At 33.8% G+C, this 24219-nt stretch overlaps 2 protein-coding genes across 3 annotated transcripts; both read right to left on the minus strand.

Moving 5' to 3' along the window:
- Positions 1 to 4410: 4410 nt before the first annotated feature.
- On the minus strand, positions 4411 to 13666 carry LOC108776307 (uncharacterized). The gene is made up of 2 exons (XM_018542887.1): positions 13452 to 13666; positions 4411 to 4932 (listed from the first exon to the last, which is right to left on the minus strand). The coding sequence occupies exons 1-2, from the start codon at positions 13567 to 13569 to the stop codon at positions 4595 to 4597; spliced, it is 456 nt and encodes a 151-aa protein (XP_018398389.1). The 5' UTR covers positions 13570 to 13666; the 3' UTR covers positions 4411 to 4594.
- A 7917-nt stretch (positions 13667 to 21583) lies between these two features.
- PPP1R15 (Protein phosphatase 1 regulatory subunit 15) lies at positions 21584 to 24155 on the minus strand. Of its 2 annotated transcripts, XM_018542876.1 has the most exons (4): positions 23908 to 24155; positions 22600 to 23137; positions 22184 to 22506; positions 21584 to 21842 (listed from the first exon to the last, which is right to left on the minus strand). In XM_018542876.1, the coding sequence occupies exons 2-4, from the start codon at positions 23060 to 23062 to the stop codon at positions 21633 to 21635; spliced, it is 996 nt and encodes a 331-aa protein (XP_018398378.1). In that variant the 5' UTR covers positions 23063 to 23137; positions 23908 to 24155; the 3' UTR covers positions 21584 to 21632. The 2 variants fall into 2 exon arrangements, with proteins under 2 accessions (XP_018398378.1, XP_018398377.1); XM_018542875.1 differs by having other exon boundaries at positions 22184 to 23137.
- Between the last annotated feature and the right edge of the window lie 64 nt (positions 24156 to 24219).

Below are 24219 nucleotides of genomic sequence, written 5' to 3' on the forward strand. Positions count from 1 at the left end.
CGTGTTATGAAATCACGAGTATGACAACGATGTCGTCACCTGTTCGCCTCGCCTCCCTTATCGACCGAGGGCAATCGAGTTGTGTACATATTCGAGACAATCGCGACGGCAGACGGCGTCCTCTCACTTTCGAGAGGTCGATCCACACGTTCCGCAATATATCGACTACTCGCGAAAAGTGGAGGCGCGCGAGATGTGGTTGTTGTTTTTGCGCACACGGTCGAACTAAATCGAACCGACTTATCGCGATTGGTCGAGATTTAGAGGCTCGCTGCGTGAATTTAAATTTACAGCTCACTTCCAGTTTGTCTCGTTTTCATATGATAATGCAAGAGATGTTAATGACGTAAGCTATATACATATAATCGGTGCCTTCCAACGAGCGGCACAGTGCAGCACAGCGATCATCTCATTCTTGTTTAACTGTGTCGCTTGTTGGAAGGTATATATGTCATAATATGTCAATCGACGTGCTTCCTTATAATTTGAAGCATTCTATTACGAATACAATTATGAGAAAAATCAATCTACCGTTATGCATGCATTTATTATTGTTGGGAAAACAAGAGTAACAAAAAATTATGTTAAGATATAATTAATATGTAAATGAAAATTAATCCTGCGGCATGCATGTTTTTTTGCTGAATGGTTTGCGTTTCAGTAAATTACAAGAAGTTTTGCGTAATTTTTTTTGCTAGTAATTAATTTACTATATAATGCAAGCAAATAACAGGAAAAGAAAGAAGAGGGAATTCATTTTCTCGCGAGTTTAATGCAAAAAAAATATATTTTTTTATATCAATGGTTAAAATAAAATCGATTTCTCCATACAGATTGCGGTCCATATAAATATGCATAGCGCACACAAATCTGAATGCTCATCGCTCTGACATTTCGGAAATCAAATCTGTATTTTTAATCGTTATCCTTGACATACCTCGTGAATTCAAAAAAAGAATACTATACGTAAAATATATTGCAGAATTTTAAGGTTTTGCAGACAAATTAATCGCAATCAGTTACTTAATTCAGTCAACAAAATGTCGCAAACATCCAACAGGATGTCTCTGAAATAGATCGCCATTTGGCAACCATCCTCCTGCAATTTTTGTGGACAAGGACAGATAGATTGTAAGATTGTATAATACGTATTCAAATAAAACGTTTCTAAAACGAAATATTCAAGAATCTACGATAAAATAAACGATCTATTATTTTCATCCAAATAGAAAATACTATAAAAATCTATCCAAACCCTGGTAAGCTACCAAATGTTTCGTAAATATTACTGTTGATAATACTGTTTTGTAATATTTAAATATTTGTAAAGGTAAAATTTTGTTTAATTATATTAACCAAACATTTAATTGGTATTATTTCACTGAACATTTGATAGTTATTAACTAAACTCTTTTTCCAGTGCAGTCGCATAAACATACCTCGTATATACAATAACAAAATCTTTCTATAACTTTCACCTCCAATTCTTTCTCTTTTTCCAAAATTTATTTCTTGTGAATACTCATTAAGGATATGTGTATTCGTAAGATTTTAATTATTTTTTATCTTCTTTATAATGATTTATATTATAATAATAGATGATCGAGTCGCGCGCATGCAATTTCTCTACCACTCTGACTACGCCTATAATGTATACATTTCTAATTTTGTACCCAGATAGTACAGAAATATTTATAATAAATATTTATTATAAATTTTTTTAAAATATTATTTAAATATTTTATATATATTTTATATATATATATATATATAAAAGCTTTATTTTTAAATATTATTAAAATATATCATAGACTAAATATTTTGTAAATATTTTATAAATATTGTGTGTTGTCTGTGAATACTATTATATATGCATCTTTATCTGCAGGATAGGACCTAAAGATCTAAACCATTAAAATAACATCAAAATAACTCCAAATAATTATTAAAAGTCATTTTTCGATCAGCCATAATTAATTTTGATGTTAAAATAACGTTATCCTATATTAATTGTTTTGCTTGGGAAAGAATCGTATATTATTTATTATTATTGTAGATCCTCGAATATTTCGTTATTGCGTATTTCGCTAGAAACTTTTTGTCTAAAGCAAAAGAATTCGTAGAAAATCGTACTCGTTTGGTCCTGCGTTTAATAGAGCACTCTAAAGAGCGGATAATACAGTTTAAGCTCTCTCTTAGTATGATTCTTAATTAATTACGTAACAACATATGCACGTGCGAAAGGCAACATGAAACGATCGAAACCGCGATGCTAATTAACATTATTCAATATTGCCAAAGACGCGGTCGGATGGAAAGTTATATATAGAGACGTTTCGCAGTCTCTCTTATGCGAATTTAGTAAATAATATCTGATTTCGCGTTACCGCTAAATTTGACCGCAAGTTACAAAATTGATACTTAATTAACAGAAATCGCAGAAATTTCTTGGCGAATCCGAGCTGCTGTGATGAATCGTCTGGTATTTTAGCATCCTGTATATTTTGCATCCTTTAACTTAATCAAACTCGAAATATAAGTTGAGAAGCGGATTGTCGGAGCAATCGAGTGAAAGTAGGTCTCGTAGTCTATTCGAGAGAGACCGAAAATCTCGTTAACTCCTTGCCTACTTTTTCGACGTTAATCATCACTTTATTATTTTATCGAAATATCGCTTTAAAAAAAAAAACAGAAAAAAGAAAAATCGCAGAAGAAATTACAGTTTTCTGAACGAATAGTGAACGTCGTCCGCAAAATCGTTAAGTGAGTACATTAATTCAGTTAAGACGAAATTGACTTTTAATCGATTTTGATAACTACATTTAAAAATAATTAGATTTTTCCTAAATAAAAATGAAAAATGGAAGTTGCAATTGAAAAATGACGCTTATTTATTTTTTACTTATTTGTTTAACATAATTTTATATAATATAATCAATTTTAAGTTTTGTCTCTCATAATTTTTATAATTAATATAATATATTAATTAATATATTAATTAAATTAATATTAAAAAATATTAATATAATATTAAAAATTATAATTAATTCACATCTCGATAAATGTAATTAAAACAAAATAATTTTTTTATATTTCCATATCAAAATCACGATCAAAGTCGACTCGTATAATCGACTGAATTTTTATACACTGAATTCCTGCATGACACTTAACTTCTTAACTTTATAATAATTCTGAGAAGAAAAAAGTAGGACAACAGAGGTGGGAGACAAGTGCGATGTACGATTGAATTAAATAAGTATTAATTTAATCACATATAATTACAATCACACATATTTGCGATACATACTGCCGGGCTCTACTACGATCAATAATTTGTCATATGTTGAAAAAGAGCTTAAGTCAACTTAACTAAAAAAAAGTGCGCCATTACCGATTATCATTGGAAGATACATCATTGAAAAGTGTTTAAACTTATCAAACGCTTTATTTGTGCGAAATATAATAGAACAATCACGAAACAATATACAAAAATGATTTAATCTTTTAATATATTTTTATCCTAACTTTTAATATGTTATTATTTTTTTTCTTCGTGAGACATTCATTATATTTTTTGTCAAGTCTTCTTAGGTATTTAATGTACAGGCATTTGCAAAATTATTCTGTTTATCGTAGATTTTCGTATAAGTAAACTATACGTTCGAGGGTTGAGCAGCTAAAAGAACTTAGGGAAAATTAAAAAAAGAAAAAGAATCGGGATAGATTAAGATATGAGATTACAAGTCGAGTGTATAGAATGAGTGCATTTGGAAAGCTTTCATTGTGCTCGTAGTTTGCAAAGACGCGGCCTGAATTTATATACAATTAACTTATAATCTGGATTAACAGGATCGGATCACGTTAGGTGGTGAGCGGAATCGCGGTATGGCCTCGTCGTAATGGGCACAAAATGTTGCACAGTTCTGTCGAACAATCCATAATCGAATCAAATAAAAAGAGATGCGTCCGCAACGGTCTGATTGCTATTATTTACACGACAATATATCCTTTGCTCGAAGAAATACTGTAAAATAGCGCGACTGATCGTTCCGTTGTATTACATATAAGCAGATAGCTTAGTACTCGTATATCAATAAAAAAAATTATTTCGCATGTTTACTTTGTGTTGCACTAAAAGTCAGTTGGTCTATCTTTTCATCGCTTTTAAAAAATATATGTTCGCTGCACCTGATTCTCGTAGGTCAAACTGATTTTAAAATGAATCTGCGACTAGTCAAAAAGTGTAACTTTTAATATAATTATTCCCAAGAAACACATTCGGAAAGAAAGTCAAAATGATTTTATTTTGATGTCATGAAAATCAAAATGATGAATCCTTTTATTACAAAATTTGATTGTTTATTAAAAATCAAAATAAAGTCATTTCAATTTTTTATATTATTGTATGTTAATTTTATAGTGTACTTCTTAAGTTGGATTTTGTAGGAATTTTGATGGTGTTTTGTGTGACGTCATGATGATGTTAAAGTAAACCACCAAAATACTTTTTGTTTCGCTTGAGTCTCGTCGAGGAGGCTACACCGCAATGTTCGCTCCAGAGATGAAGTGGCTTTTTGCTTTCGTGTCGGTTTTAGGGCTTCGGCGTCTCCGGCTGTGCTTTCGCCGCCTCCTCTTCGCTCGGCGGTGGCAGGGTCGGAATTTCCGGATACTCGAGTTTGGCACCGTCCTCGCACTCAAAGATCGGACAGCAGTCAGGGAAACTTGCGGTTTTGTTGGTCTTTTCGGAGAGCTTGCACTTAGGATTTGACTTGGGCAATGGGCCGCAGTCTTCCACTAACTCAAAGAGACGCCCGGAATTGTCGTCAGCAGGTACGCAGGTAGAACGACCGCAGAATGGCGATAGCTCCCATGACTTCGTTGGTTCGATAGTCGCACACTTGGTCGACGCGAAACACATTCCAGGGAAGTCTATAACATGATACATAGTTTTCATCAGAACAAGTAAAGTTGCGTAAAATCCTGACAAAAGAAGAGTAAAAAAAAAAGAAAGCTTCCAAGATTGTTTAATTAACGAGTGGTGAGGCATCTACAAGAGGCCACCTAACATAGTTACATCAAAAAGAATAAACAAAATGGATAATTTTTTTTAAATAAGTAACTATACGTGTTTTTTCTTTACACCGACTGATCCGTCTCATTATTCTGTTCATAAAAGTATTAAGGTACGATGATCAAAAAATTAATAGTTTATGAGATATATTTAATATGTCAACATAATATGTCAAAATAAACAATGAAGTATAAAATATCTCGTAAACTATTGGTTTTTTTTTTATCGCATGTATCTTCATACTTTTATATTAGGTATACAAATTAATTCTCGGCCTTTTTTGACCAACTTTGACATTTGTTTGTCTGCCCAGCTGTTTTAGGCGATATAGGAAACGTTTTGTTGAGTTACTCCGAGCGTGTTTGCAAATTCTAATTGCGTTTGGCAAGAATTCTCGTGCAAAATATTCTTCCAACTCCGCGTCTTCCATTTTTTTTTTGGTTGACCAGGGCGTTTACGATCCTCAAGATCGAAATTTCCCTCTCGAAACTGTTGGAACCAATTTTTACACGTACTGTACGATATAGTATTTTTTCCCAAAGCCGAACAAATCATTTCTTTTGCCTCAGCCGCGTTTTTTAAGTTGGAATGCAACTTTTTGCATTCCAACTTAAGAAGGCAGTGCCTCAAATGTTGCTTTTCGAACGATATCGTGTTTACTGCTGATTTTTCAGATTATATTCACAGGAGGATCAAGTATTATACCTCATTTTAAAGCTAAAAAATGGCACTTTAAAATAATTACAGAGGGGGAGAGGGGTTCAACTTAAACAAGTTCTGAGGTCGCTAAAAGGTAAGGGCCGAGAATTAATTTGTACACCTAATATATGCAGAATCATTAAAGGAATCATATTATGTAAAAAAAAGTTATGTAATTTAGAGATTAGAGATTACCATATAAATGAAATGCTTTGATGAAAGTAAAAATTGGAGCGTAAGTCGAATGTATAAGGAAAGAGTAACAGAAGCATAAATGAAACTTCTAATTTACACTTCTTTTACGTTTTGTTGTTCCAATTTACGTCTCCTAGAAATTTCGTTTACACTTCTGTTACTCTTTCCTTACATTCGACTTACGCTCCGATTTTTATTTTCATCAGAGTAGCTCTGATTGATATTTTACTTTTATATTCTTTACAGCTTTCTATTTTTCTTGATGAAAATTGGAGTAAAAGGCTATTCAAACCGCCGATTGGCTCGTCGAAGTCGAACAGTGAAATAAGACGGTGATCGCGTTTCCTTAATTAATAACACACTCGCTCGCCCGTATTAAATCGTTACCTCGATCGTCACGCGCAATTCCGCAAAAGTGTCGTTACTTTCTAACGCACTGTACGCGCCGGACCTAATCGGCATTAATTTATTCGCCGCACAATGTTGGTGCTCGTTAATTATCCTGGCCTGAATATCCGGGCAGATGAAAGAATTAATGCTAGAGAGTAGACGTATTTTTTGCGTTATACATCGCGATGCACATCACGGTGAAATTAGAGACGTCGAACCATGCTTGGGCGTAACCAAGATTTTAGACTTTTAAAAAGGAAAACGCAATCAATAAAACATTATCGCGACAAAACAATATGCTTTGGTCAAAGATCTCTGCTTTGATTTTTTAATTATTTTATATTTATTATATTCTTTTTTATTTTGCATAATATTATCTTTTGTTCTTCTTTAAATCAAGTATAACTAATAATATGACCAGGTATTTTCAGATTTAAAGCGGGACAATTTTATGATGAGGGAAAGAATTTATATAGATATACCTAAAGATATATAAAAACATCAACAATTTATTTTTAAAAAATAGTACAATTTTGTTATATTTTAATAAATTTAGCGGAATAGTCTCGTTGTCTTTGCAAGATGAAAATTACAAAAGAGAGAGAGTGAAACAAATTCAGTAATTTTATTGATCAACACCTAGTAAATTTGCTCACTTTTGTTATTTTCACTTCATCAAGATACACAATCAATCCGCTGTCGCATCAAGTACCTATCCCAGTGAGAAATGACAATGGAATCGACGTCGAATCGACATCAATTCGATGTCGATTTCCTTATCATTTCTCACTAGATATAGTCATTTGGAAATAATCTTCTCGCATCGGCGAACGCTTTAGGATATCGGCGTTTGCATCATTATCTCTATTGTAAACTCAACAACGAACGCAACACACCCGCGTTGGGTTCGGCATCCTATTTCCGAGCTAGTCTGTATTTGCAACAATATATAATGACAGTCGCAAATTTCACTTCCTCGACACGGGGCCATACAACGACGACGACGACGACGACGATGAACGAGACGGATGACGACATTGCGGGACTAATTCGAGTTGCAACTGGCGATGATGACGAACATCGCCTAGATACCCATCTACGGGCGGTATTCATAGTCTGTTCTTATTTTAAGACCATTTTAAGATGCTGATATAGCCCTCTGATTAGCTTATTATGATCTCTTAAGACTGTACTTAAGCGACATTCTCAAATATAAGAATCAAACTATGGATACCGGCTTACGATGATTGGAACACACCGGTGTTCGCGTCGTCGTCATCGTCGGCGGCAACGGTGGTCGTGCTAGAAACTCCAAGGAGAAACACTTTCACTGTCACACACCGGGTCGGTTGGTTGCACGCCGCTTTTACGCAACGCGTCGACGACAAATGTTGGACGTCGTTACGACGGACGTCGCGCGTTGATTTTACGGCTCGCGGTTACATCAGCTCTTCTGTCTCGCTATGACTCACGAGACCGTTTCACCCGAGTCGTCGAAACGAGAATCTTCGGGAAATTCCAGATCGATTCTTCGATTAAAACTGAAGAAATTTGAAAAATGAGGAGGAAACCAATCAGAATAATTATTAATAATTTTATCAAAGAATAATATTATTTACGATACTCGATAATTATTTGCGATAATCAATAAATTATCTAAGATAAATCATATTAACTCATAAAGTCAATAAAAAAATTATTGTAATAAAAAATAATTACTTTTTGATCAAAATTATCAGATAAAATTACCCTGATTGTTTCTTACTGTTTCCTTTTGATAATTTTTAATTTATCGATTATCTACGATAATTTATCGGTATTTATAAGTCAATTTGAATTGTTTTTTTATGAGTCACATAACCGGAATCTTTCTAATATTTTATATTTATATATAATATCCGTGTAGCAGATAAGATCGAATAGAGGATTATACGCCGCATCTTACATTGACGTCAGATTGTCTAGTCGTATAATCTCGAGCGTGTTGTTCATATCAAACAATGACGTGTTCGTTACCGTTTTCTCAATGCCGACCTAAGCCGCGATGTGATCGACGTTTATAGCACCGCTAATGTCTTTGCGGTTTTCTTGTTTTGCCGGGGGGTCGCTATAAAATAGTAAATAAGGACACTTATTAAAGACACAAGAGACTCGAGTAGAAATTACGATCTTTATGTCGCGTCGATTCAATCAGAAGAGCATGGATCTCATATTTCAAATTGGAGAGAAAGTAGAATAATTATAACTAAATTTCGAGACGAGGAATTTGAATTGAAGATCAAAGACGTTATACCTTTTTAATGTTATATTCCATTATAATTTACATTATAATTCACACATACACGTTTACCTTTTATACTTTATCATATTATTGCTATCGTTTCTTTCAGTTATTTGCAAAGATCAAAGAATTTCCTCACTTCGTTAGAAAATAAATTGTATCTAAAAATCTGTATCTACGAGTAAGTGTCCAAAAATTTAGTTGAAAATAATTTTGTTTAATCATCAAAATAAATATGTATTATAGAACACTTAAACGTTAATGCTGCAAAAAGTTTTAACATTCTAGCCATAACTAGTTTCAGAATCCTACATAAATATTTTGATGATAAACAAAATTAATTTTATATTTGTATCTAACTACTTCAGCAAAACCGTCCCTTCTGTGCAAAATGCTAAAATATAAATTGAAGTATAAAACTCAAATATCGTTAACCGATAATTGCCAAAAGACCTATTAAAAGGAGAAACGAGGAAAATATGGCAAACTTTCACTTGCAAGAGGCAACCAATATATGACTCTCGTTAAAAATTTGAAATTCATTGCGCGAGCATTGTTTTGTTTAAAATGTGGAACTAGAATTATGACTGCGATAATATATCACTGACTTTTTTTCTGGACTACAAAAACATAGGCATTTATTTTATTAGGAAAAATATTCTATATCCCTTTTGAACGAAACTGTCTAAGCCTTCAAGAAGTTCCAGTCGGGAAGTAACAATATATTATCACAATACATTGTGTGATGTAACAATAAGAATGCATTGTATCACTAATCTGGAAAGTCTTAGGGCCAATTTCACCAACGTCGGTTAAGCTAACCGTCGGTTAAAGTGTCAACCGTGATTGGTTCATTCTGGTCAAAGACATTTGCGATTGGATAATTCCATTGGAATTAACCGTCGGTTAGCTTAACCGACGTTGGTGAAAATCCTTACAGTCAAGGATGTTTCTTTTCCTTTGATTTTATACGTTTGATCTCGCCCGCACTTTCATCGTATTGGTAGTCATTTCTGATCCGGGTGCCACTTTCTTAAAGTGCGCTTCTCGCTTTCCAATAGCAAGAATACTTTGCAAGATACAAGTCATCATAATTTCGAAAAAAAAAAAGTAACACCCATGTATATATACAATAAAACTAAGTGATATGTATCTTTGCATTCTCATTGAAGGATCTTTTTATAACAATAATAATAATAACTTTATTGAGATGCAGTTACAATAAAGAAATTACATAAAAACATTGATATTTATCTACTTAACATTACGAAATGCATGCTATTATTACAAAATTAACTTTAAAAAGAAAGTAAAAATAACATCAAGTTCTTAAAGAAAAAAACTGCTGTGTGTGTGTATCAAAAATTAAATCAATTAGAAAAGCTCAAGTAGTACTATCTTTAAACTTTTTCCAACAATAAGATCTAAATGGTACATACTCTTTATTCTAATCCAAGTGGCAGCTTTAAAAAGAATAAATTCGACTTTCTAAACTTTTAGAGTTATAATCTCATTCTCTAAAGAGTGAAATCTCAGTCTTAAAGATTAAAATCTTAAACACTCTTTTTAAGACTAACTTAATTTTCCCTCTTTAAAAAAAGATTTCTCTCTAAAAAATTTAAAGAGCAAGTTGTGTTATTAATCTTTTTTTTTTATCCAACAATAGCATTATAGAATAAATGTATTCTAAAAACATATAAAAGATCCTTTGATATTTCTTCATTCAAGGTAAAAAGAGGTCGAAAGAACTGGCGAGCATTGTTCGTTTATGCGCATAAGGTGCTAAGTATTGTTTGTATATCGCGTCAAGAGTTTCCGCGAGCCTGTCGCGTATTCGAGGCCTTCGTCTCGTGTATATGTATATCTTCGACCTTCCGCGAGACGGCAAATAAATAATTCCATTCTTCCCGTAAGCTTCCACGCCCGTATTTATGCGATCTCCTGCCTTCGCTACAATTCGAGCAACGAGGTCGCTCGTAATTCCCTCCTCGTCACTACTTCGTGACTAATTCGATTATTCATGGAAATTCAGGTCTGTGCCGACAAATAAGAAAGAACGCGGCCATGGGTAATTAAAGACCAGTAGCAATCGTCGCTTTTACGCGAATATCAAGGATTTTCTCTCAGGAAGGCATTCAAATTGATCTATCGCCCGCTTTTAACGCGATTTTATCGGAAAATGTATATATACGTTTTGCAGGATCTCAACATGTCACGATAGCGATTAGCATTGAATGGAACGAGAAGAAAAATGCCGCTTGTACTACACTGTGTCAGTCTTTAATCAGTCGAGCCATAATTGGTGAGGTTTCTATTTATTTTTTTAAACGTTACATATAATTCTCAAAATAAATCTGTGTTAACTCTTCTGTTCGATTTATTGTTATACAATTATATCATTTGAGTCAATATTGAAAAGATTTTATTATATTAACAGAGAAAGTCACCAAAAATATCAAACAACAAAGTTTTTAACAAATATATTAAAAACTTACTAAAAAAACAAGCAAATAAATTGTTATAAGAATAATGAAGGTGTTGAAAAACAAATATTTTATGAGTATAAAATACCATTATTTCAGAATCTGATCAGTTATATAAGAAATATCATATTAAATAAAGAAATAGAAACTTGCAAGTTTTAATATTAAATGAGAAGAAGAGAAAAATATACAATATATATATATATATATATATCAGAAAAATTAAACTATAATTTGAATAAATGAACGAACAAAGTAACAAGATTGAATATATAAAACGTCCCAAAGATACAATGTAAAATTAACTTTAATCCCGATTTAACTTATATTTTCTATCCTTTCTTAATAGAATTATGTAGAAAAAATGAAGAGAGTTAGTTAAATCAGGATTAAAATTAAACTGCAATAGAAACGGGCATAAAAGCAACAGAGGTTTCGTAACGAAATCTTGTTAACTTATCGAGAGGAGAAACGCATCACTGCACCCTGTGGACCGTATAAAGAAGAAAGTGATATCGGGAAAGAGAGAAGGAACGGAAAGAGAAGAGGGGACACTGCCGGCAAAGGGGATTATAAGATGATGGTTACAGCACGAAACTTTCACGCAGTCTCGTGATCTTGACGCCACGAGTGGAGCAGAGTTCGCTATTTTTCTTGACTTCTCCGTGCAGGGGATCTCATCGTGCACGATACAGCATCTTGCGTCCCTGTGAATCTCTGATTCACTGCAGGGACCGTGTTCGCGTTACAAGATAATGAGCAAGTCGATGCAAAAAGACGTCCGGCGTTATTTATCAGGGTCGATTCATGCATGGATAAACACCTGGGATATGATATGTTGAGACGTGATAATTATGGAGCGAGAAAGAAGCCATCAAGGTCGGCACGAGAAACGGAAGTGTAGGCGAGGACAAGATTAACTCTCTGTCGTGGTGGCTCCATAGCGATTTAATGAATATTAATTCTCGCGACTTCTCATGATTCAACTGTGGATTTTTCACGTAGAATTGAATTTTTTTATTTAATTATTCTCTAAGCAAAATTAAGTTTGAAGTAACAGAATTGAAAATGGAAAATATTTTATTTTTCAGAATGAATAAGAGCAGCAATGCAACATAGAATCGATTTAGAAACGAAATAATTTTCTTTTTTACATTCTAGAGAGATTCTTTTTGTACATGAAATATTATCAAGTATTCTTACATATTTTTTTTAAATGTAGGGCTAAATAATGATTTTTTTAAATGACCGATTTGTCATTTTGAACACAAATCGCTTCTGCCGCGGATGACATTCGTGACACTATGGTACGTTATTGGAATTCTGAGACAGCTGTTTAATACGCGTGACTGGGCATCATAAGAAAGCCAAATGCCAAGCCTTCCAAGCAGCGGTTGAAAATAATGACAATCGTCCCACTTGTCGGTCATGTACATACAGTTCTTTGAATTCGGCCAGACACCTATAATTCAGTGATTCTCAACCAAGTTTTCACGCTTTTACTTCTCGCGTAGATCTACTTGTAAATCTTAATAAAATTAACCGTTTACATTTATGAATATCATATTACTTGACAAAACAAAAACGCTACTTTTCTCGACAAAATTACGTTTTTCTAAAATCAATATTTTATCTTAATCTTTATATTTTATCTTTGTAGTCTAATTTAAAAACGCGTTAACAAGCATAATAAGTTTTGAGTAGAATTTAAGTTTTATTTTATAAACAAAGATTTATTTTATAAACAAAGATTTATTTTATAAACACCAAAAAATTATTTCAGAGAACATATTTTACAATTTAAAATTTACCCACACATTGAATGATGATGAAACTAATTAATATATTTTTACGATCTCTTGCTATTTGAAAGGTGATATCTCTTCTTCAGCAACCAATTAGCATACAATTATTACGCTAATAGCTGACACATAAGAATAGCCAGTCTCTGCTGTCAGATATATTACTTCTTTTTATCTTGTGTGATAATATCAAGAGGTATTAGCATCATGTTACAAAGATAAAGATTCATTGCAGCGAGATGCAACGTGATAAAAATATTCTTTCATGAAAAGAAATATTCTTTATCTGTCATCAAATTGTCATATAACTGTCAAGTGCCGACTATACTGGTACCCACAATCAAATATTAAAATAAGACTTTTTTTACTGCCCTTTTTTATTTATTCAGCGACCTTAATTAAACAGTAGTGGAAAAATTTTTTTAATGAAAGTAGGAGAAGACAAATCCGCAAATCTCTTAAATCGCGAACTTGCCACGCGGAGCAAAAAATTCACCCTCGGGAAGGGTTGAATTGAGTTAACTCACCGCGGAGAACATCGGCAGGTATCAATCTTCGGAAGGTTTTTGGTCTTTCCTGAGCATCCTCGGAGGCGACGAAGGCCACCGCGACGCACAACAGGGCGAGTCTGAAGACGAGCTTCATGGTTTCGAGCCGAGCGATAGATAGATTCACAGGGAGACCCTCCTTCGAGATGGGAGGAATCAAAGTGAAGAGGATTAGAAAAATGGAGCTTCTTGTATCGATTACGACTGGTTGGGCCCGATCCTCGTGGCGGCATTTTATAGCCGGCCATCGGGCGCGGTCCCTGTTATCCCCTCCAGGATCAGACGTGGTCTCTCACCTCTTGAACCACCAGTCACCGAAGCATCGTTCGCGACCGGGGCTCGGAGTGACGTCCGCGGATACACCACCGCGGGGTCCACGCAGCAAGTAGGTAGGGATGCGTAAACTCATGGGGGACCGACGTGACCACTGACTTCGATCGCGCTATGGTGGTAAATATCAAATTATTCTTACACTATGGGTCGTACTTCATCCTGGTGCAAGATTCCTTTGACCTGGGAGAAAAATTTCTGATCATTAACGAGGATATCGCGACGTCGATGATATTTGACTTACAACAGTGTTATCCAAGATTTCTAATTCTGAGCACTGACTTGATGACGTGTGCCAAAGTTCGCGTCTATCGCTTCCCTTTTTCTTTCTTCATTAAGAAAATAAAAGGCAACAGGTATGATCGTTGATATCTCATCAAGACAATGCCTACAATTGGACAAATTAATTTACAAAATCAAGAAGAAAGGGTTCCTTCGCAAACTGATCTTCGTGCAGAGCCAAACGGTTGATAATAAAACTGCGTCCTTCAACTAATTTTTAACGAAATTATATTAATAGGGTTTTAATTTGACAGATATAAGGACGCAGGAAATTAGAGGATTGTAATAGATGATGAGTAACCTCGATATTTCCGCTGAGGAAAAGTTGGCCCCAAATTGGCCGGAGAATCTGTCATTAAGAGAACGTCTGTTTGATGGTTTTGAGGTATCCTTGAGACAATGTAATATGCTGATACGCGTACAGGAAGAATTTTATTTTTAGAAAGGTTTCTTTTATGATGTCGAGTTATAATACGTCGTTAATATACGTATTGAGTTAATATCTCATTATTGCCAGCTATAAAATGTAAAAAATTATTTTAAGTTACTTTCGCTTATCAAGTGCTTTCAAGAATGGACTAAAATATATTTATAAAGTTCATTGCTTCCTCACTTCATAAGTATAATGGTTCAGGTACCACGGTTAATTTATAGACGTGAGTTAATAAGGCATGCAGCAAGATTAATTGACAGACAACTATTTATTATCTTGTACTGTAATCTCGAAATTGCTGCAAATGTATTTTCAGAGATTAGAAACGGTCGTTAACTTTCATCCATTCATTAGTAAATCTCGACGCGAGCACTTTTAAAACGCGACAATACGTGGTGTTTGTAAAAAATTCTCATTTATTCTAAATTAATATAATTTTAAATCAGAGGTATCGAATCGTGACAGTGATGTAAAGAAATGACGTGATGTAAAAAAAATGCCTTGATTTTAGACACTATGACACGTGAAAGAATAATTGCACGTCTGATTAAATATATATTGTTTTGTTATTTGGCTAAAGATTAACGCGTCAATTCCACACAGTGAAACAAATTGTAATTTAATTAACACCCTGTATATCAGGATGCGTGTTTGTGCGTTGCGGTTCCATGCGTGCTTCGTGCTGCACGCAAGATGACTAGTTGTCACGTAGGATAATAGCGTGGAAAATCTACACCGCTCGTTTTCAGCAGTTACAGGAGCTGAAAAGCAGTAATACACGTTGAACTATCAATATGACAAAATTATAATAAAATGCCGTTGTCTGTAACGTAATTTGGATCCTCGCACGTTGACGAGGAAGAAAGGCATGTCGCCGTGGATACAGTTTTACGAAACCTGAGTAAGGAAAAGAGAGACTCTAGGAGAATTTTACTTGCTAAACAAGATTCTTTCTCCAAATGTTCATAAATTTAATCGGAATTTAAATTCCGCTGCCCACTTAATATCAATTTAGATCGAAATTTATGGCGATGAATAATTTACGAAGCGGACGCAATTATACAATAATGGATCCAGTTCGAAAAAAACTGGTATTGCAACTGTGAGCTTTTTAAAAGAATGCTACAGTCACAAATAGCCCGATATTAGCACATCTCGCAATTTAATTATTCTCTATTTTTATTCCGACGAATTACAGAACGGCGTTTTATCGATATATATCTTCTCGACTTCTTGGCTGGCGGTTTTGTGTAACATCACACGAATTCTTCCCTTGAGAAGCAATTAGGCAACAGCCCGTCGATACACACAAATCCCGAAGCGTCATTAATACAAGCTTCTCGGAAGAAATTAACATAATCATTATTAGTAACCATGAGCGTTAGGAAAGCCGCAGCGGGTAGCTGATTCACTTCAGCGTGAAGGAGTTGCTTAAAGGCGCGACCCGTTTGTATAATATAATTCGTATGTTTTGTAAGTAACACCGATTAAGCGCGGAAACGCATGTTGAGCAATATCGCGCGCGTGTGTTGCATAATATTGTATTATCCCCATCGCGCGTGAGATCGAATCTCTCAACGTATATATGATTCTTTCATTCGAATGCTGATTTAATGCTGCGCTGTATGGAATATCCTGTAAAGAAAATGTGTGATACAAGTAGCGTAAGTATCAATTAAGGATGTGTGGGCCACATCTCAAAACATTACCAAAAATATAAAAAAATACTAAATATTTGTGCAAAAGTATATTTGGATCATTTAGAAGTCATCGACCTCAAACTGCAGAAAAATGGTCTACTGCGTAATGATAAGCCAAATTGTTTGTCAATTTGTCTTTGGCATTGTTTAAATAAACATCTTTAATAGAATTAATCTAGGAAAATAATATAACTATATGTGTTTCTCTCCTTGAAAATCTTATTATGTTTATTGTATATTGATGACTGCGTTCAGTATATCATGTAGAGAAAGCAGCAACTCGAATCTCTCTGCAACTGTTGTAAAATTCGTTAACATGATTTTGCTCTGCTTAGTTCCTCACAGAACTTAAAATGTATAAATCATGTTGAAAAATTTTACAATAGTTGTAAAGCTGCTTTCTCTGCTAAACGTAGCCAATAAGAGGGGTTGGTATATTTGAAGATCAAAGATTTTATCATAATAAAGAATCAAAGTTAAATTTAGCAGTTTATACAATACAATAATTTATATAACATTATAGTACTATTTTTACTTAATTTTCCATCTTAATCGCTTTTCTAATTTGATTTTTTGAAATTTGGCTTTGAAAAATAGCCTTCTGCAGACGCTGGATATGATTGGAGGGGAAAGCAGATTATATATGGTATAGAAACGTTTACTAATAAACCTTCACCACCTGATTGTCGGCTTCAAAGACTGTCGAACGAAGTGGAAGCTGAGGAGATGTCTTTTTCTAATTGCAGATGCTTTAATCGACTGGCGATATCATCGCGTGATGCCATTCTTGATTTCCTAATCTTAACCGATTACAATCTAATCTCGATCTTTTGATTGAATCCCTGTATAATGATTCTGGACAACTGTGGTTGTAATCAGTCAATTCTCTCATTATAGACGCGGATAATCCCGGCAGTAAAATATTGGCATCGACAGTAATGGCCTCAAGGCCTCAAGATCAATCTCAGTCTTCGCCGTAACCTCGACCTTCGCCGACGCTTCCGTCTTTGCTCTGATCTCGATGTCCGCGTGAACGTCATCGTGCACAATTCCGCTCGCGCTCCGCCTTTGCTTCTCTTTTGACTTTTGGCTTGACTGTTGAGAAAAAGTTGTTGGTAGCGGAAGGAACAACTGGAGCGATCACTCCAGGCCGAGAGACACGCAGTTCTCCAATATCGCTAATATTTGTTTAACAATTCGAAGAGAACTTGGACAAAGAAGTCAACGAGATTTTATATACTAAAATTTAAAAAAATGTTCTACATTTGTTCTCTTTTTCTCCTTCTCATTAAAATAAAAATTAATTTTTATGAATTTAATTATACTCAGTATTAAAAGTAGGAATTGTTAAAATTATTTCCATCGCAAGTATTCGCCTAATTATAAAAATCAATTCCATCTAACTTTTGTTTAAAAAATGGAATCTTTACATCGCAGATAGATATTGTCGTGTATCCAACGATCGAGAGATAACGAAAAAGATAAATTATTGCAAGTCTAGCAAGGAAATCTGTATATAGCAAACCGCACTCGAATCCGTGCCGGATGTGATGTAATTGTTGCGAAGCCGACGACTCAATTGGGGCGATATTGTGTGCTGAGATTGCGGGACAACGGCCTCGCTGTAGACTGGGTACGGCCGCGGGTAACATAAAACGGCCAACGCCTTCCGTAATTTGGGATCTGCGCCCAAATTGGAGAAAGTTTCTCGTGCCGATTGTCGCACGCGAGGATCATATTGCACGTTATTTACTTTGCTTTTATCGCATTTTTGTCAACAAGGAATAACAATCAGGAGAAATCACGCGATACACATGGAAAATAAAAAAAATATTTATATCCGCAGACAGAGACGTAATCCTGTAATATAATCATCAATCTAAGAAATTTCTAGATCTAGAAGAATTGTGATGGTAGTGGCCTTTATTAATATTTTTTATTACAATCTAGCTCTAATATGGATTATATGGGATATAACTTCCTCAATTACATCACGCACACAGTACCACCACATTTAACGTATGTTATACATTTGAGATAATTGTAGAAAATAAATCGCAGGGAAACACTCTTTGACGGAAGAAACTCGAATGTTGTTGCTCGGTATAATTAATTGGAAATCCGGCTTACGTAAGGCTATTTAAGAATTATATTCGTTATATCGCGCGTTTGTAAGTCATAAAATATAGGGCAAAAGGAAGATCAAAGCGTGTGTAGAAGTTTCAGGAATGAGTAAATTATAAGATATAAAATAATCATTATATAGTCAAAATATAGTGAAAATATATCATTATATAGTCAAGTATATAAAGATTCGTAATGCTCAAATTTTCATTTATACTTGCTGCTGTAGAATTACACAGTTATATTCTCGCTAATAACATAAGAGTAACTGTAGTCGAAAATATTTGAATTTCTTTGTAGCTGAATATTTAAATATAATATATATATATAAGTCAACGAAATAAAGCGGTGTTCAAACAAACGGAATATCTTATCAATAACATCGTAAAAAATATCGAGTTTATAACTTGTAGAATTATTTCAAATTCAACGTTGAAATTTTATTTCATCTATCACAACTTTTTTATTTATTTACTTTATATATTCAGTATTAAATTTTATTTTATATCATTTTATTATTATTATATTATTTCTCTTATATATGTATATACACAGTATATATATTAAGTTCATCGTAGTCACACTCTCGCATGTAACTACGTTGGTTCCAACGTGAAAAGGTGAAAGCAGATTGTATGGGATAATCCGTGGAGAGAAGTCCTGTGTAACGAAAAAAAACCAGAACGTCAAGGATCTCTCAAGCATATTCTCTATGTATGACCAATCTGGAAAAACCTTGACACCGAATATGATAGACTAAGTCTTCGTTACAGGAACGCATCTATTGACGAATTCGACTATCGTTACGTAGTAACGTAAACATATTTGACTATGTGCTAATACTAATTGCTACATGTGTTGACATAGATTACCAAATTGTAAGTCGATATAGGAACTATTAAAAAAATCTGAGCAACTTTATAAATTTCATCATTCTATCGCGTAAACGTAACTATTAATCCATTATATTGTCTGGGCAAATCGAATAATATCAATTTGTTATTGTTACTACTCTTGTATCGAGGAGAAACTAAAGTAACACTGTATACGGTAAACGGCTATTTGTGGAAGATAGGCGAGAAAGTGACAGTGAACTTTTGAAACTTTCCACGTGAAAGTGCAAGTGAAGATGCTGCCTGGAAGGAAATTGAAGTTACAAGCTATTCGGTACACGATCAAAATTGAGATTTATAAAAAGCGAAGTTGTGATCAACTTTGACTTCCAAGAGATTCTTATACAAATATTAGGCTGATTACATTATGAAAAATTGACCAAGCCACGATGGAAATTTCCATGATAGAGATTGCCAGGATTTTCGATGCGCTTCGCCGTTTTTTCACAACGTATAAACGTGCTATAGGTCAATGCAACGATGCATAACGCGCTCATTGCAACAGCTTGCGATGAGGACCTGTCATCTATCCGGCCCAGTCAATTAAAGCCATGCCCATCCTCTTCCTGTTCACTTTCTGCTCGTCCGCTGCAACTTGACCCTTTGCGAACTCCTTTTTTTATATTTAGTAACATCTTATCGTTGATTAAAGTTACATATGTGATCATAATTCCTGCTCACAATGTAAATAAAAGGATATGTCGATTGCTGCAATATCAAAGCTTCACAAGTTATGATTTATTTCACCTCATACTTAATATTCTACGTATCCTAACTTTGCTGAATTCTCAGAAATTTAGAAATTAAATTTTAAGAAATACAATTCGAAGAAAGTTTTCATTTTTAATTTTTTTAAATTCTTAGAATTTTAAATTGTGTGCAATCTTTTTAATAATATTTATATTTATTTGAGTTTATTGATTTTTGAAATTTTTTATATCGAAAGTCACGAATGTTCTAATCAGAAATTTTTATTTTAGTGATTAAATTTGCGGTAAGCAAAAGTTACGTAATTTGCTGCCCTTGACACAGTTGTAGTCCTACCATTTTCCTATTGTTATCATGAGAAATTTCCCAAGTAATTATTGAAGTAAACGTGTGGATAATTGCATAGACAATCGGCGGGAAAAACGAAATCGATGCGTCTGAAAATAATGTTGGCGAGACGATAGAGTGTAGCCTTTAAATATGTACGAGGAAAGAGAACAATAAAGTATTTATGAGAAAAAATCTGTCATTACAAAAGACGGGATATAAATATTTATGTTTACATAAATAATTATTATAATATTAATATTTTAAATTAATTATTAGAAAACAATATGTACGAAATCACATTTTAATTATAAGCTAATCAAAGAAATGATTATGTCAGAAAAAGATAAAGTTTAAATTTAAAAACAGAATTCCAAAAATTTCATCAATCAAAATAATCATTTCATCTCGTCAAAGTTGACAAAGCTAATGGAAAATAGATGTTAAACGTACATTTGACTTTCGAGTATGCCATATCATACAATGATTTTTGAACGGTAAAATGACTACAAATGTTTAAATCATCTTTCAACTGAAGCATTTTTTCCACGTAATCTATTAAAAATTTAAATTCTAATTTTAATTAGGATACTAACTTGTTTTTTCACTTTCTCACTTTATAAAAAGAATTGGAAAATCTCAAAAAGGAAAAAAAGTATTACAAGTCAATGACAGAAAAAAAATCATAGAATTTATCAGAAAAAGATTAAATTTAAATTTAAAATTTGAAAAATTTCCCTGAAAACCAAAATAAAATTCCCTGAAAATTTCTTGGGAGAGGACACCCTTTACAGTTATATATTAAGAAAAAATTACCGAAAGATGATTATACACATTTCTCTAGTGTTTAAAAAGAAACGTTGTACAGTGTAAAGCGTTATACAACATAAAAAACGCACTCATTTTTTCATAGTAAAAATATACAACGTATGTTTCTTTCAAAAAACGTATATAAAAGAAAATTTAGATTCTTTGAATAGATGTTGACATGCATTTCAATGTTTTTTTTTTTTAAATTATCGTATTTTTTTTACGTAAAATACAGTAGTATCTCAAGTAACGCGATTTTTATCATAAAAATGATCAAGTTCATTATCTTCCTATTAAATTCAATTTTATTTTTCCTATTAAATTCTTTTTTTTTTTAATCAGGACGTTGATTCATCCTTCGTTTTTCTTTTTAAAAAGAAAAAAGAGAGAGAAGAAAGTGTTTTCGACAGCAATATTTTGATGAATAAAAATTCTGCTAACAAGTTATATTACATTTCACGTATAATTTAGCTAAGAGAAAATTTTATTTGTACTAATATTCCGCCATATTTTCTATATTTAAAAAATTAATTAATCATAAATCGAGCTAAAGTTATTCCGGAAAAGCGAATCGTTCTTGCCAAACTTGTGAGCGATGTTTACTCTTTAGAATTGGATCAAGAACAATCGCGATAGACTTTATACGTCCTTTGAATCTTTCATTGTCGCGCGCTATTTCTTCCCAGGGACCTCTTCGAGCTGCACGGTATGCATAATTCCACGTCACCATGACATGTACGACTGGAGTTGGGTCGAAGCTCACCTGAAACAGAATTTCGAATTTCAGTATTTTGTTCTAATATATGTAGATGTTTTATCTGGAAATACTATATCTAGGTTTAGACAAAGCACTTGTAGTGCAGGTAAAGCAAACTAAAATGAGTTAAAAAGTTCTGTACCATTTTGTAATTTTTGTAATCAATAACAAGAAATTAAAGTAAAAACTCGCAAAATAATGTTTTTAAAACTACACGTGTGAAAACGCTCTATACCAATGTTATATCAATATATTATATCTACAGTACTATTTTCCCCTATTTCATAATTTTCTTGTTTCTAAAACTATATAATTCAAGATGATATAAGCATTAGGACTTTGAATACCTTTTTCGTTTGCGTTGTTAATTTTTCATTATCTTCATCAGCAAAGACGATCGAGTCATCTAGCTGACTGTCTCCGTCGTGAAAGTTTGTCTCGTTACCGATGTCTTCAGTAGCAACGGAACTGGTATAAGTATAAATATGTTTAGAACTATTAGAATCTAGATTTTCGAAACAAATAAAGTCATCAGAACATTCAGAACTGTCTGATGGTAATCGGCGGTGTTGCTTTTGCATTTGTCTGTTATAATTCTTGGAGCGTTCGTCGTTCATCTTCGTTAAACAATCGTAACGCATTCTCGGGCATACCGTTTCTTTCTGCTGGTCTAAAGTTATAGAAATATAATTACTGTCTTCAGAATTGGTGGAACTTTCTGATAATGATCGCAAACGAACGGAAGCAATTTTGGAATCCTTACAAAAATTATCGTTCTTCCTCATCGAAGAATTGAAGATAGGTGTATAACGTATTTCGGTAGGAGAAGATGTTGCTGTTCTTTGTTTATTACATGATTCATGCAATTCGTCATCTCCAAAAACGACCCAATCTTCAAGATCAGTGGAGCTTTCCGATACTGTCCGCGATCGAATCGAATTTTTTTGTGCATCAGGTATTTTGTTATTACTATCTTTACAATAATTATAATTCAAAGAATTAGCTATACAACACACTTTGGTTATACATTTCCCTTTATTTCTCTTCTTCTTGCGCGCCTTCGGTTTTCTTTTCCTATGTGTACTTTTAGGAGAGCTCAATATCGCCGAGCTATTAATCTGTTTGGTGATCTGAGTGGAATCTGAAATATTCATGTTGTCTAAGCTATCAAGCTTCTTATTGTCTAACGGACAATCGTATGATGCTATTCTGCTCATAATCGCCATACTTAATGCGTTCCGTCCCGCATATAGTCTGGCCGAATCCAAAACAACTCAGCTGATGCTTCGCTCTACTACGACCTATGGTATATAAAAACAATCTTAGTTTATGAATCATATGAACAATGTTGAGGTCTTATAATTAAATTTAGATACCTAATACGAAAGATTAGTTAGATAATTCGTACATGTTTGTACGCAATATTTGAATAACACGTAATAGCATGTAGCGATATGTCAATGACAAATAAACAAATGATTTTAGGATCTCCTTAATACCTATACATGTATATATCTTATTTATTGTTTTTTCTCTACAAATTGTAGAGAAAATTGTTTTTTCTCTACAAAATGTTACAAGTATACAAATCAATTCTTTATTCTAATTTATTTATCTCCAACAGCCTTCTAAGTCCAATTAATAAAAGATCTTATCGATAAACAGTCCAATAAGCATTTGGATTTTTGAGGCTCGACTTATAAAAAAATTCTTATCTAAAAAGATCCTCATTATCTTTAACCAATTATAAAACGACAAACGTCCTTCAAGAAAAATGAGCCAATTGGCTGAGTGTTGGCATTAAGTGTTCAGGAGACATCGACAAGGATATTATTCGATAATTTTTTTTTCAACATATCTGTACTACTGACATGTACCGTGGTTCTCGAACAATGCTATATAGGGAAACACGTGGATCTTGATGACGCCTACGCATCTCGGCGAGCACGTTTCGGGCGCTGAATTGTAATCGCATTATTCAAGCGCATATAAATTTTAATGTATGACGTAGCATCAGTCATTGAGATACAGTCATCCGTGCACGCGTGTCACGTACACACTCTCAACTTACGTGATGTACAAGAGGCGACGTAGTGGCCTACTGGATTTACCACCCAATTGCAATCGCACGTGGATAAAGTGGGTCTTGTTCTATATCCAAAATAATCTGTACCGATTGCTGTGTCAATTCCAGTCGATTTCGCAAAGGCGAGGTTGTCTATCTCGAACGGGTACATCTTTAAAGAACACATGTTTACGGAATACTTCAAGCGGCCATTTTCAACTACAAAATGAGCGAGTACCCGTATTGTGGCGTGAAGTATCGTCTCCCAGCTGGGCTGAGCTGGGCGGCATGGAGAGGCGCGCACGCGCGGTGAAGCGC

Source organism: Cyphomyrmex costatus, unplaced genomic scaffold (assembly GCF_001594065.2).
Source record: "Cyphomyrmex costatus isolate MS0001 unplaced genomic scaffold, Ccosl1.0 scaffold35, whole genome shotgun sequence".
NCBI classification, from domain to species: domain Eukaryota; kingdom Metazoa; phylum Arthropoda; class Insecta; order Hymenoptera; family Formicidae; genus Cyphomyrmex; species Cyphomyrmex costatus.

What these genes read in the sequence shown, in the direction of transcription:
- LOC108776307 (XM_018542887.1), bottom strand. Translation starts at nt 13,569, where the DNA reads ATGAAGCTCGTCTTCAGACTCGCCCTGTTGTGCGTCGCGGTGGCCTTC. An exon ending in ACCTGCCGATGTTCTCCGCG is followed by an intron (nt 4,933 to 13,451) that starts GTGAGTTAACTC and finishes ATCATGTTATAG; the next exon opens with ACTTCCCTGGAATGTGTTTC.
- PPP1R15 (XM_018542875.1), bottom strand. Translation starts at nt 23,062, where the DNA reads ATGGCGATTATGAGCAGAATAGCATCATACGATTGTCCGTTAGACAAT. An exon ending in TAACAACGCAAACGAAAAAG is followed by an intron (nt 21,843 to 22,183) that starts GTATTCAAAGTC and finishes ATTCTGTTTCAG; the next exon opens with GTGAGCTTCGACCCAACTCC.